The 15,032-nt window shown below is 40.4% G+C and overlaps 1 protein-coding gene across 1 annotated transcript; it reads left to right on the forward strand.

The window, feature by feature from the left end:
- Nucleotides 1-9,995: 9,995 nt before the first annotated feature.
- LOC146478638 (uncharacterized) lies at nucleotides 9,996-11,101 on the forward strand. Its single transcript, XM_085112229.1, has one exon. The coding sequence runs from the start codon at nucleotides 10,095-10,097 to the stop codon at nucleotides 10,602-10,604; it is 510 nt and encodes a 169-aa protein (XP_084968355.1). The 5' UTR covers nucleotides 9,996-10,094; the 3' UTR covers nucleotides 10,605-11,101.
- Nucleotides 11,102-15,032: the final 3,931 nt, after the last annotated feature.

Consider the following 15,032-nt stretch of genomic DNA (forward strand, 5'->3'; position numbering starts at 1 on the left):
AAGGTTGGCTTCATCCCTGAAACAATATTATATACTTTTAAATAGTTCATCAGGCAAAGCTCAGGATTCAAGAGGCGTATCTTATCGACAGGGGTCGAACCTTTGAGCCCGAAGGCAGAAATATAAGCTCTGTATTTGTTTATTTTACATCTAATCTTTCTACCTTATCTTCTATTCTAAACTCGTATTCTTCTAATTCTCGGTTATTTGATATGTTTAAGTTTCTTCGTATTTTGATCTCGCAGTTAGTTTTTTTAGCCTGTTCTTTCAGAGTAATGGGGTCCAGGACCAAGAAAATTGCGCGGGGTGCATGCGAATGAGGCCAGGTTCTTTCGCCTTCTCCGCCCAGTCTCTTCTCGTTTTTTTCGCGCGTGCATTTTTCCCGCCTCTCCCGATCTGGACGCGGACGCATGTATGCAGTCCGTACCTGACCAAATATTGGGAAACTCATACACTGTCCCAAGCCTTACAGTCATCCTTACTTAATTAGTTGTTACTGAATTATCTAAAATTTTGCTGATTAGATCCAAGAACCTAAAAAAGAACAAGGCTGATTTCACGGTCAGGGAAGTATATTTTTCCAATCTTTCGAAATTGTTCTACAATTTTTTTGCTGATTTTATTAGATCCTTCACTACAGGATCCGAAACTTATATTTTGTCACGGTGGTCTTTGCAAACACAGTTAATTACCGTTTTTTTTTAATGATTAGATCCACCAGGATACAACGCCTGTGCATTGTCTGTTCGCTCTATGATTGACTGCAAAACCGTCATACTTTTGCGCTGGTCTGTCAACGAATGTGCAAAAGAAAGGTTCAGAGCGAGTATATAAATGGAGTGGGACTGGGGAGAGACGCTAGACCCGCTTGTGAGTCCACGCCTTCGGTGCTTAAGCCCCCGGTACTGCAATGCAGTACTAAGTGAGTAAAGGTGCTTTTACACTAAACAATTCAATGATTCGCGCAACTTGTCTCGCAACAGTTATGAACTGTGCATTGCAGTGCTGTGAAAAAAGCTGGGTGTAACAATTGGCAATGTTTCTGTCTTTCTTGCAACCTATCTCGTTTCCAGCGGTAACGAACACCGCAAAGGACTAAAACGAACAAAAAAAATGCCGGTTGTCACAAAGTGATGCAACACAAGTTGTAGGAAACTTTTCAGAGGCTGGCGGATCCAGGGGTGGGATAGAGAGGGTTGCAGGCCCCGCGCCCCCCTCACCCACCACCTCAAAATTTGTCTTCCTCTTATTGATCATGAAAACAGTAGAATAAACTTGTTGTATACGCACCTTTTGAGTGATCTGGGAACAGATAATAAACAGTTTCGCGACTGTTTAATATACTATTGTATGAAGTTAACATTTGAAAAGGTCGGTCGGGTGCAAGTTACGTACAGATGTGACAGGCGTGCATTTTTTTCCAAGTGAGAGTAAAGTACACAATGTAACTCTTGTACAGTACATCGAAGGGACTAAACGACAGAGACAGATTTGGTGAACACAGACGCGCAATCGAAAAAGCCATTAAACAACGTCACATTGATCAACCTACCGCCGTTTCAGATCACTTCACTTTCCTGGCCATTCAATCAACAACATAGAACTCATTCCCCTAGAACACATCAACTCCAACAGAGACGGCATTCGGAAAGCTAGAGAAGCATTTTTAATTTCCAAGGGCAAGAATCTTGAACCCAATGGGATGAACAGACTTGATGAAACTTAATCAGTCTATATCTCTATTTTTTATGGCTTCTGTACACGTTTTTGTTTTCTATATTTATTAACCAATCATGTCTCGACTTCTCATTAGTATCATTTTAAATATTGTAACCTTTCATTTCCAATTTTTACTTAGCTTTTCGCAGCCCCTAAAGCCGATAAGTTTTGTCTAACCGAAAAATTGGGCAATAAAAGTACCCTATTTAGCTGTCCGATCAGCCTTGCATTTGGTTTTATGTTGTACACAATGTAAGTTTAACAAAGCAGTTTGTAACAGAAAATGAATAAATTAACAGACTTTCTAGGTAGGCCGATTGGTTTTAAATACTAGAGAAGGTAATTCAGAATTTAGTTCAATAAGATTTGAAAGCCATAACTGATTAGCCTCCGCAGCATTGCAAAACGCTCATCCACCGTTATTCCTGACAGTACGTATACACCTGATGGTTTCATTCAATACAAGCAAGATTTTTATATAGAGAAGGTAATTCAATTTAGTTCAATAAAATTTGAAAGCCATAACTGATTAGCCTCCGCAGCATTGCAAAACGCTCATCCACCGTTATTCCTGACAGAACGTATACGCCTAGTGGTTTCATTCAATACAAGCAAGAATGAGGTATGAACTAATAGCTCATGCTCAGAAAGCTACAAAAAGGACCCAGATCTTGAAGGTCACGTCAGCAGAAGTATCCAGGGTCCTTTCTCGAGGTAGGACCCTGGGAACGAGGTTAACGCATAGGCTTCTGTTAAAGTAACGTAGCTGGCCTGAAGCAAATCCTGAGCTGTGATTGGCTACCCGAGCGGGGAAGATGAAGCTATCCTGTCCGTCGGGATTGACGTCAGTTTTTTATGCGATTGCCCTTTTATATTGATCATAATTTGCGTCATAACATTGTCAAAATTGCTCTAGAGTGGATTTGACAATGTTATGACGAAATCAGCCAGCAATTAAAAAAAAAAAAATTGGCAGATGCATAAATAAACTGACGTCAATTTGTTTTTCTACAACAAAAAAAGTAAACTAATTTGGTTCAAACGCGAATAAACAGTGGAATAGAACGCGTGAAAGAAAGTCGAGAGTAAATGCGAGATTTCAAAGCGTGATAACTGGGAGAATTTCGGGCTCACAGACTAAAATTATAAAAGTATAACTCAGCAATGCATCGGAAAACTAGCCTTTGTTCATTCCACTTTACAACTAGTTCTCAAAAAAATCGCTGGAATACAGTTCATTTCAGCTCCGGTCCCTTCAGCCGGTCTCAGCTGTAATTCCTGCTCACCGCCGATTTGTAGGGCAAACCTCAACAAACATCCGCTCCAGAGCTTCATTTTAGCTTATTTTGTTTACTTCAAGTATTCTTTCGATTTTCTGATCCAAGTTGACTTTTATCGCATCAAGAACACAGTGCTTAAAAGTAAGGGCACCCAACGTTTATTTCGCTGGATATCTGTTCGGAAATTTTGTTCTTGTTGTAAAGAAAATCTTAAGGATTCTTGTAATAGTATGATAACAAAAAAAATCTAATCCTTTCCCAGAACGTGTTTTTCTTCGGCAAGATCTCAGCTCATAATCTCGCAATCTTGTATCCGGTATCAACGGTGTCCATGTCATTATCCGAATAGTGTCGAGTATCATCCGAAGATCTCCGGAGAACGTTCGAGTGATTCGAATCTCTTTCGAGACTTTACGAGCACTGCTTGCCATCTTCGGATGACCTCGTCGCTTCTAGAACAACTTGTGAAGAGCTCCAAGCCGTCTTCATTAGCAATTTACTCTCCAGGCATTAACTTATACAGCCCACCCGAAGTAAATGCATACTTTGCTCAGGTAATGTTTAGTTACGTTAGCTAACGGCTTTCTTAACGTTTCTCAGCTAACAGGTGTACCCAGCACTAAACACTAGCTGAGTGTCCCTACGTCAGTCTTGGTTACTATTTAACGTTCCTGGGACAAAAATACCCGCTCTTCACTGCCAGCGGGCAAGACTTTTAAGACATGAAAATCCCAACCAGCTGTAAGTGTGATGTCTGTCAACTAGCCAGCAAGCAAGTCAGCTTGTAGGTACGCCGCATCTTCCCGAGACGTATTTTGTTTATATATCTTTGTGTCATTGGCAAACATGGCAACATGGCTCGTCAGGACCGAATTGGGCAAGTTAGTTACATAGATGAGAAATAACATCGGGCCTAAAATGGAGCCCTGAGGTACGCCGGAGCTGACAGGCAGAGGATAAGAGGTTTCACCCAGCACTGTTACAGGTTGGTAGCGACCCATCAGGTAAGAGCTAAACCACTGCAAGACACCGCCTCCAAATCCGAACTCGTGCAATTTTTGCAGCAGGCAGTCGTCGTTCACCTTATCGAAGGCCTTAGACATATCCATATAGATCATGTCCACCTGTTTTCCGTCGTGTAGTAGGGAGCCCACGTGGTCCAAGACTTCCAAAAGGTTGGAGGTGCGTGATTTTTCCCCTATTCCTAATGAATCCATGTTGACAATCTCATACCACCTCGTACAGTCTATCTTTTAAGTGTTAAATACATATCGCTCCATGACTTTGGTTACCAGTGATGGTAAGGAGATGGGCCTGTAATTCTCTGTGCACTCAACCTCACCCTTTTTAAAAACAGGAACAACGTTAGCTTCCTTCCAGTTCTCCGGGAAAGAACCAGTGGTTAATGACTTGTTAAACAGCTAACAAAGAGAAAGAGAGCCCGTGCGCATGCTCAAACCTCAAACCATACCACATGGAAGACAAAATGACTACATTGACATATATATACATGGCTGAACCTCAGTTTAAGTCAGTAAGGTGGAACTGAGGTGCCAACGAAAGGGCTCTGTCTCATATGGTCTAGAGGCCGACTTTTCTCTCCCTCACTGTCTTGTCGGGGACAAGGTATCGGAAGGCAGCGCTGAACCATCTCCAGCTGGCATAAGCGAACCGCGGGCCGAAATCTCGTGGTGCATCGTCATGGTACAACGGTCCGGCAACGTGTCCAGAGGTACCGCTGTCGGCTGTATTTTTCTCTCTTTTTCAGCCATTTTGATATTGAGACTGGCAAGTCGCCCGAAGACATCATAGGGAAAGAAGCGTTTCACTCAGTGTACCTTGTCATGTCCTTGTCAAATTGTCGACGGGTATTGTGTACAATTCATAGCCTTTAAGCCAATTCTGTACATTAAACACGTTCCCTTGAAAATATGACATCGATAAGTTCATTTACGCGCAGGAAGGATTGCAACCCTTAGGTGATCAAGGGCCTGTTTCACAGGAAATTCCTCCGCGAATCTGGAGAAATGTTCGGGAAAATGTCAGGGAAACACGGCACAGCAGGATATTAAAACTCGGGAAATTCGAAATCTTTTCCGTGAATGTCAGCGAAAAATTGGGAGGATATTCCAAATTTCCGGAAGAGGGTAATTTAATTGGACGAAAATGCCTGGAGAGGCCCATGTGTCAGTATTTTACGGCGTTTTCGAGCGGAAGAAAAGCGCTGGTCCTGTTCTGTGTAAAATAGTTTCACATAGAACACTGGAGCCGCCGTTATTTCCTGGCGCGATACTTGCCTTCAAATTTCATTGGTAAAGAGAGTGTTTGAGCGAAAAGTCAAATACGATTTTTTATGAGCCTGACAGGGGTCTTGACAGGCATGAGAAACAAACGATACATTTTTTACCCAGCTAGGACCAGGGTTGTAATAAAATATTTCAGCAAACTAGATAGTTAGAAACGTTTTGCCAGTTAACCGTCTAATGTATTCAGTTCCCAGCCGGCTCTATTCCAACTTGCAGAGCGGGTTTTTAGTCGAGCGGCCCCATCAGGTACTCCTAAGCTAACAGTTAAAAACCCGCCATTTCTCAGCGGCCCGCTGGGGACAGTTAAAGTCTGGCCAGTATTCTCAGCTATATTGTATATATCAGTTAACCCTGTGCAGACCCTCTTGACGTTGAGTCCGGGTTCGATTCCCGGACTCGATGTCATGTGGTTGAGCTTGTCGTTGGTTCTCGTCCTTGCTCCGAGGGTTTTTCTCCGGGTTCTCCGGCTTTCCTTCCTCTCCGATCCGGAATCCGAGGGACATAGGTTTGTCAGTCGTCAGACTGTGTCACCCTCGTTAAACAAAGTTGATTTATTTTGATTTTATTTATTTACGGCATGTACTATATGGTTTAAATATGTATTTTCAAGACAAGCATCAAATTCCAAATTCAAGCACTGGTGGGATCATACATTTGTACAAAGGACTTTATTATTTCGTCGCGGTGGCTCTTGCAAACACAGTTAACTACTGACTTTATTATTGCAGGGAAGTTTGCATTTCAAGAAGGTTGGGCTAGAAGAATGTACGAAAACAGCTCTAAAGAAAAGCTGGAAGGCAGACACCGCTTACACTGCACCACAATTCATGGGAATTCAAAAGGTCTTATTCTGTACTATCGAAAGAGTGCTTGCGTCTGAGATTCTGGGGACTGATGTTCGGATGGGTTCATCTATGGCGTGCCGGCTAAAATTCCGAATTTACATTATTTAAGTGTATGGACAGTTTAAAGCGAATGGGACCAGAAAACAGTTGACCATTACACCAACTCCGCCGGTATGGCCAGTACCTTACGCGTGCGCACAACCAAAATACTCGAGGAGTGGAAGCTATATACACTGCAGTTTTCATCCTTCTTTAGGGCTCATCAGCGTTACAGCACCTCCCCCACCCCACCCTAGACAGGTGTAGAGGTCAACGAGTGGATCTAGAAAGTACTTCACCACATACCACACCTGTATAGTCGCCTATACGGCGACTATTCAGCGTAACTAACCTAAATTCAAGTTGTGCTGACCGGCGCCAGGACAGGATTTTAAAGTGTTTATAAATAGTTTTAGTGGAAAACAAGGACTGCTTAAAACCTTGTTATGCCAAGGCTGGACCTAAAGCTGTCAGTGGAGCTTTAAGCAGTGAAAGGTAGTCTTGACTTTTGAGTCTGTAGCTTGTGTGAAATCTCTGAAAGTGGACGCATGTTTAGGCTCAATTTCCGCCGCTTCGTCGGCTCATTTCCCGAACAGCGGCTGGTAATCAAGCCTAACGAATGTTGTGCCGACGCGCAGCACTAATTAATGACACAAATGGTGAATCACATAATTAACTCAGCATTGAATGTTAAAGTGCCGAGGTGAACCCATGAATTTCCAACTGAGCGTTAACCGTAGCAGGGAAATAGAAAACCACAAGAGGCAAAGAAAAATTAATTCTCTGATTCACCGTTCAGACGAAAGCCTTAGTAATGAGTAATACTTTCCAGTGATGCAGTTAATCCTAGTTATTCCCAAATGCGAGCCCTCAAATGAAAGTTACTGAAGAGTACTTTCCTGGGCTGGGCTATTAGCTATTGTTCAAACTTTTGGTCCTATGGATGACCTAAAATAGCCTGCGAGAGCAACACGCCTTTTTTCCGCAGTTTGGTTCACCACCCACTCACCCACCCACCCGCGCTTAAGCGCTTGGGTGAAACTCGAATGAAAGAAAAGCCGGAAAGGGCGTACGTCTGCCCTTGAAAGGGACCGGTAATCATTTTAGATTTTGGATTACCATTAAAGGCATAATAATAATAACGATATCAGTAGTTGCCCCCTAAGTCAGGACACTATGATCATTGCCATGGGACAAGTTTGGACGCGAACGATATTTTTAAGTGTTCTATGTCACGTTTTTCTGTTCTCCTCTCAAAGTAAAGATGACTTTAAAAACATATAACACCGATATACTAGTAAAGAATGGGATTAGGGAAAACATAATCTCCTTTCTGTCGTCCGACGGGACATTCGTGACAATTTGCATAAAAATAGTGTCTGCGGCAATACGGCCACAAATGATTTTTGTTTTGCCATAAAACGAATCACTTTATTTAACTTTTCAAACTGAAGCATAAACAGCACCGCAGGAAGCAGGGCGGCCACCCAGTGGGTCGTTTCGGTTGAATATCTCTGCGGAACTAAGACATTACCCGCCTCAGAAATTCGGATTAAATTGTGAAGAAAAACAAGCGTTTTCTTTAGCGAAAGGTCGCCTCAAACTCTTGAAAAGCTGAAAAACTAATCCTTTCTGTGTTCGGAGGAGCAAATACGTCGTAAATTAGAAGCGGGAAAAAGATCAGCTCGCATTTTCGGAAAGAAAACTCCCCGCAGCAGCTCGTAAATTCGGAGAGTAAAATTCGGTTCCCAAAAATTTTCTACAATTTAAATTTTCAGCTAAAGAATCCTAACAGATTTACAAATTTGCCTTTTGAAAGGGAATGTAGGAAACAACAGTTTTAACTATTTTCCTTTAAGGTGCCCCTGAGAAAAGTAGTACTTTTAAGACTTACGTCTTTACATATAATTTGAATGGTGGCTCTATCTACAGGCTTTGAATAGAGACGCATTGTGTATTACACAAATAAGTATAACAAACAGCACCACAGGAAAGTACTGCTCATCTACTTCACCACATCAGTGAACCGTGTTTTGACTGTGGTAGGGAAGGGTCACAGTTTGTACACAAGCTTTATTATAAAGGAACAAACTTACAATGATATTAATCCCTCGGAGAAAGCCGCAGAGTTTAGTCAACACAATTAGAACACGCAAATTTGCTCTAAAATAAGGAAAGGTTTGTTTGTCGGAAAACGCCGGACAAACTTAAGATATTGAAGGACACGGTGCCATTTTCGGAAATTGTCAGCAAGCGACGATTCGACGAGAGAGATCACGAACGTGTTACATGCCGAATCGCTCAATATTATGAGTGACAGGTGCCGACAAAGCTTTCAACACCTCGTTGCACTTCACACTTCATTTGCACGTCCTTTGTCGAGTGATTGATTATTTGGATTTTCAGTGTGTAAAGACAGCAGGAAGCCATATGAAAATGCAAACAGGAAGCGAAACATAAGAGAAATGAATCACGCAGGACCACACGGCGCTCAGCGATCATACAACCACAAACTTGAAGTGTACAGCCGAAACTGGGATATAGAAGTGCCAATTAATGACCCGACTGTATAAGCTTAGCAAGGACCACTTCTATAAACAGGAGCAATTTGTAGTTGGATCTTTGTGTTAATCAGGATTAGCAATGGATTAAATAAAACAACTTGAAAGATACAGAGCTGTTCGAACAGCTAGTATTTTTTAAAATAGTTTTCACGTTTGCCCAAACACAAATGAACACTGAACCTATATTATCAGTGATACTTTTAAATGCACACTGGGAAAGCCTCTCCCATACACCGTGCAAGGTAGAGGGGTACAGAACTAAAAAGATCTACGTGTAACTACCTCTACTAGATTTCTATCAGTTTCACCGGAAAGTTTGCCGAAGCACACAAGGTCGGTGTATACGAGGAGACAAGTCCCCTAGTCTCTGGGACAAGTCTTTTGAAGCAGTTTTGACGGTGGAATGATCGCAAGAGACTTTCCCCATCAACAGTTCACACGAGGAAACAAGCATAATTAAACAAGTGTGAATTTGTGGGAACAAGTCGCTGGGACCAAACTTTGGTCTCTGTGACTAGAATTTTTGACCTGAAAAATGGGTGGCTTCAGGAGCCCATAATGGGCTCCTGGTGGCTCACACGAAAGGACAACTGAGTTTCAGGGACTTGTCCATGCAACAAGCCCCGAGGTATTGTCCTTGCTGTCTGTTTCATGTATCTAAACAACCTACAAAAATTTTTGAAGACTTGTTGCAAAGTCTGGTTGCTGTAGACACAATGCCAGCACCAATTTAAAGTAATTGGCTTGCGGGCAGGAAGGTGATTAACTCTCTTTTAATCCGTGTCAATGGCTGATATATTCTCAATGAAAATTACTGAGTAATATCGTGACTTTCCAGTCGTGCTGTTCGGTTATCGATTTCCCTTCGTGTACGTTTCGAATTAAGGCAATTGGTTTAGCTCGTTACAGCTTGCGACCTGCCACTCGACGCGGCACGGAAGGTGGATAATAACCGTATGGCACGCAAATTAAGCGATAACTGAGGTGAAGCGCGTGATGAGCACCTAACTAAGCCCATTAATAAGAGTCATGTTACGTTAGATAAGGATGCAAGCTGATCTCAAGAGCTGACAGGCAGTCATGCTGAACATTGATGCATCGTTCCATACAAGGCGTACGTGCATAAACTGCCGTCAGGATCTACAGGAGTCGAGTGGCCTGACGTAATACAACAGAGCACGATCATTTGTTAATTACGTGACGTGTGTTAATATATTCCATTGTCCCAAAGTATAAAGCTTCTCTCTGAAGCTGAACCTCCTCAGAACAGCACAGTACCCGAACGTGTCAATTAGTTCGAACATTTCACAAGTACTCACTTACGAGAGTTACAACATCGTCATGAAAGACCAAGCTACCATAGGATCACCTCAAGAATCGCCGGTGCTAAAGAAACGAAGAATCAGCCGCAGAGTTCCCATAGACATGGCGCTTCAAGTTCAAATCGCTTCCGTTCAGCCCAGGGACAGAGAAGCGCTGAAAAAGCGCCTAAGAAAGCAGATTACATGTTGTGAAATCAATGAAATTACAACTTCAGGACTTACAGCTCTCAATCAGTGTGTACTGGACGGAAATTTTGAGAGCGTGAAGATGTTAGTAGAACTTGGCGCTGATGTGAACAAAAAGGATAGATTTGGATGGACAGCGCTTCATTATGCGGCCAGTGAAGGTTACGAAGAAATTTGCCGCTTTCTTTTGCGAAACGGCGCGAATCTTCGAGCTGAGGACAAAGATGGAAAATTCCCGGTTGAAGTCACCGACGATGAACTTATCCTTCGAATTTTATTAAGGGCGACTTTGATGTACAATATGCCGCCCCTGGATCCAGAGTCGCTGCAGAAGAGCTGTTGAAATTTGAAGACAAAGCAACTTTTGTGATGGTTAGAAAGCATCGGAAAAAGGGACAGGCAATTTTTGCCTGATCCGCTGTGACTCGAAGTCACCTGGATAGTCGAAGATGGGTTGAGCAAATGCAACAGCTAAGCAATATCTGCAAATGACAGAGCTTCATTCAGGAAGCAGTTAAAATTTGAGTTGACAATTGGAAGTCATAAGGAACGGGTGAAGAATTTCACAAATATTTACTTATTTAGACACGCAGACATTGAGGCAATTACGTACTTTAATTTGTGTAAATAATGTTTCAAGCTAACAGATGATATTTTTGTCAAACCTTTGGACATATGTTAGCCAAATGCAACCTATTTCTTCGTGCCATCACGTCTTTCGTAAGTCCCACGCCAAATTTACATTTATTGCCCCACTTTCATTTAAAATCAATTAACACCTTGCTGTTGTAAAGTTGAACAGAGAAAAGAAAGTTTATTAAAAAGAGTACTTTTACTGAGCATTCGAGTCAATCTTTTGGGAAGAGGGTGAACAATTTGCCTCATAAGCATAATTCGTGTTCCGTTTGGTTTGTTTGTTATTGAATATGGTCAGCCACGCAAAACGTGTGAAAATAAGCAGACGGTATAGCAACGTAAAATTCCTTTCACTGTCCGTAGCGTCCTTTGGTCCCTTGAATTCGTCAGAAGGTCGTAACTGATTCGCTTTTAATCGAGGGAAAACTGTTGCTTTATAATTATACACTTGAGAGGTTAAATGCTGTTCGTTTGAGAACAGCACCGGCGTTGTATTGGGGGCTGAATTTTCTGGTATCTTTTCAACTACGACTGAGGTCACAACGAAATTTTTAATCCGCAGAAAAAGATTTCCGCGGTTTATATCGTAAGCATAGTGGGATAAATCTGAGAGCAAGCCAGCTGCAAGGCTCCCTACAGGGCGAAAAGGATACATGGTTTTAAGACTTTTAGGGTTTCTGTTCCTTTCGGCGCCAGTTATCATCAACCTTTTCCCCCAGTAAAAAATTTGTCCTGAGCCAATCAGAAAGAACGCACGTTTACTTAGACCCACTGTTTGGCATTCACAATAAGACATTAATCTTGTTGAACGTTGATGTTTCACCTCGAGGTTATCAAAACTGATTCACTGATTTGCCTAATCTTGTTAAGACAATTAACTTCGTGGACTCGTCTGTTATGTAACGTACTTTTACGAGTGATATGCTTTGTACTAGGGGAACTTTTCTTCAAAGAAAGAAGGCACAAGTCGCTTTCTTTGGAGGCTACCCACGGAACAGACGGTATTCACGTTCTTTTGCGACCTTCTTTATTGTTTCGGAATGAACAGAATAGTATTACGATCATTCTGCCTCCGATAGCAGAATAGCTCTGATTCAACGGAATACGGTTTGCTCAGAACAGAAGGAATTGTGTTCTTTTGGAAACGTTTTCGGTTTAATCGGAATAGGCAGAGTTATGTTCTTTTGGGAACCGCTATTCTGTGTATTTTGTTATTCCTGAACTGGAATGAGAAGAGCCAGAATTGTTCCAAAAGAATGCGCCGTTTAATCATAATGTTTTCGACTCTGTAGAAAAAGCATTGTGCATTCAAATGAGAGTGATATTGCTCTAGCGTTTTGACGCGTATGCAAAAATAACTCGTGCTACAATATTCAACGAAAACTGAACCGTACCGAGGTACAATATCCATTTCCTACCATCAAGGTCCGTTTGGTCGTTTATCAATCAGCGGTATAATTTTCCAAAGCTGTATTTGTTTTGTTAGTGATACCAGTTCACATCTGTCGTGCCAAATTTCTGTAGAGTTTCCTTTCAAAAACAAACAGCGATATTTTAGTAAAAAACAGTTATGCCACTAATTGGCCTGAAAATTTTTACGCACGCGAGGAATTTGAGTTGATAACGCCAATTAGGTGCCAAATGTAAAACTTTCTATGTACTTAGTCAAGCTTTTAAATTCTTTCAGAGATTGCAAAGATTGTTTACAAGGTTTTTTCTTGTATTTACTATTATATAATGATAACAAACCAAGCAGGGCAGTCTGGGGGGCCACTAAGGGATAAAAACAGCTGGACACTTACTACGGTCAACCATTCTTCTTCCGATTCATATGGTGTGGTTAACACTTGAGTCCGTAACAAACGCTGTGGCGCGCGGTACGGTTTGTACCCTGTACAAAGCGGCTCTAACTTAACTGAGGAGCCTGAAGCCATTAAAGTAGCTCTTTCATGCGGTTGTTGTGTTTTCCAATTTCTTCCAAAACTATTTGTCACTGGTTTGAAATGCGGTAGTCGAGAAGAGGCGTATCGACAATCAGGACAAGGTCGTTCTTATTAACAAAACGCCCCTATTTACTTGTGAAGCACCGAACAGTCTGCAGCTGACATTAAACCCATGATCCGTCTACCTAAATAAGGTTGCGATTCGATATGATCGCGAGAAAAATCTCACGGTCAGGCCGCACCCCGCACGTGCAAGAAAAAAGAAAAAAGAAACCGATTGGGGGAAATAGCAATTCAATCCTTTAGAGTCCTTGAGGCGTTCAGGGTCAGGCTTCGATCAACTTTCACAGATAAACTACTTGGCAGTATCCCGGGCTCTGATAATTTTTCAAGTGACCGTCTGACTAAAATGCTTCGTTCGATCGAAGGGAAACAGGGGCGTACACCACGTGTACAGAAACCAGAAATCCGCTGAAGAAGGATAAAGCCCGAAAAGTTTGGAAGTCTTTTCAAAACTTTGGCACTATTCGTCTGAACTAACTTTAATCATGATGCTTACATCACGTGCCCATTTTTGAGTGATGTCATGATTTCCAAACTTTTCGGGCTATCACTGAGATACCGGGAGATTGGTACCGAGCTAGGTCATTTCACTTGTCCTGTATACTGCTGTTGTCTATTGATGTCAACTTTTTGGCAACTTTCGTTGGAATTTTGTAACTATTGTAACATAAGAGATTATCAGTCGCGTGTTTCAAAGTGTCAAGAATTAAACATCCCGCGATTGCTTTCAAAAGAGGTCACCAACTAAAGTCGTCTTTCTTTGATTTAATAGACCACGGAAATTTTAAATGATTGCAACTGGTAACTTTGAGAGTTCGGAGCTCAGGATTCAAGTGTATTTCAGTTGTTTTAAAAGCGGGTCAATGGGTATTAAAGTGTGTGCTCAAAATAATTAACAAAAAAAGCTCAACACACAAGTACATTGGCAACAAAGAAAAGAATATACATAAAATAAAAGAAATTTAAGTGTATAACAACATACACTTAAGGCTGGTTTCCATATGATCGCAGATCGCAATAAGGTCTGCGATCACGATCGCAGGATCGCAGACGATCGCAGACCTTATTGCGATCTGCGATCATATGGAAACCAGCCTTTAGTGTGATTATAAAAGGTCAAGAGAACAATATTTCCACGAAGAACATGAAGAAATTCGGCATGAACTCTTTGTTGGGCAATATTCTAAATGTTTTTTAATGAACTAAGCCATGCCAAATAGCATATTACACGCCATCTTCAAACCCATTAGCCTAAATTACCAGGTTTCACTATTTCTAATTACTATATTGTAAACTCCAGTCCCAACAAGGTTTTTGTAATTTTTCTAGATATCGTAAACACACTTTCAAAGCGAGAATGTGGTGATTAAACATCTTTATTATTATTATTATTATTATTATTATTATTATTATTATTATTATTATTATTATTATTATTATTATCATTATTATTATTATTATTATTATAATGAATGACTTTTATTTTTTAAATTTATTATTATTATTATTAAAAAATTGTGCTTGAAAATAGTCTCTTTTTTAATCGAAATAAATTGTAAATAGGTTTTAATAGTTCTTTTTTCTACTTTTAACTTGTAAACATCAATTTTGCTTGGAATATTTTAATAAAGAGATTATTTATCATTAATTAATTTTATTATTATGATGATTATTATTATTATTTTATTATTATTATTATTATGAATCAGGTGATTTAACATTATTAATTATATCTATTTCCTCTTCTTTTATGTAAGGTTAAGTTACTTCTTTTTTTAGAATTTGTGAATGAATAGTGTTTCGATGAATTGATTCGATTTTTTGTAACAGCAAGTTGATTGTAAGTAGGATTTTAATAGACGTTTTGTAATAAAGATTTTATTATCATTAATTTTTTATTATTATTATTATTATTATTATTATTATTATTATTATTATTATTATTACTACTATTATTTATTATTATAAATGAATCCTTCACATAAATACGAGGCTGAATGAAAGGGGAATTCTTATTTTTAAAAACTTTTAAAAAACTTTATAAGAGTGTTGAAGAAAGAATGAAATGCTCAAAAAGAAAATTTCTCAATAAAAATTCCGTGTGCTTCAAATGAGCCGGCGTTCGGTGA

Source organism: Pavona decussata, unplaced genomic scaffold, assembly GCF_977016875.1.
Source record: "Pavona decussata unplaced genomic scaffold, jaPavDecu1.1 SCAFFOLD_64, whole genome shotgun sequence".
NCBI classification, from domain to species: domain Eukaryota; kingdom Metazoa; phylum Cnidaria; class Anthozoa; order Scleractinia; family Agariciidae; genus Pavona; species Pavona decussata.

Bases quoted from the DNA above. Each gene is read 5' to 3' on its own strand.
- LOC146478638 (XM_085112229.1), top strand. From the start codon at position 10,095: ATGAAAGACCAAGCTACCATAGGATCACCTCAAGAATCGCCGGTGCTA.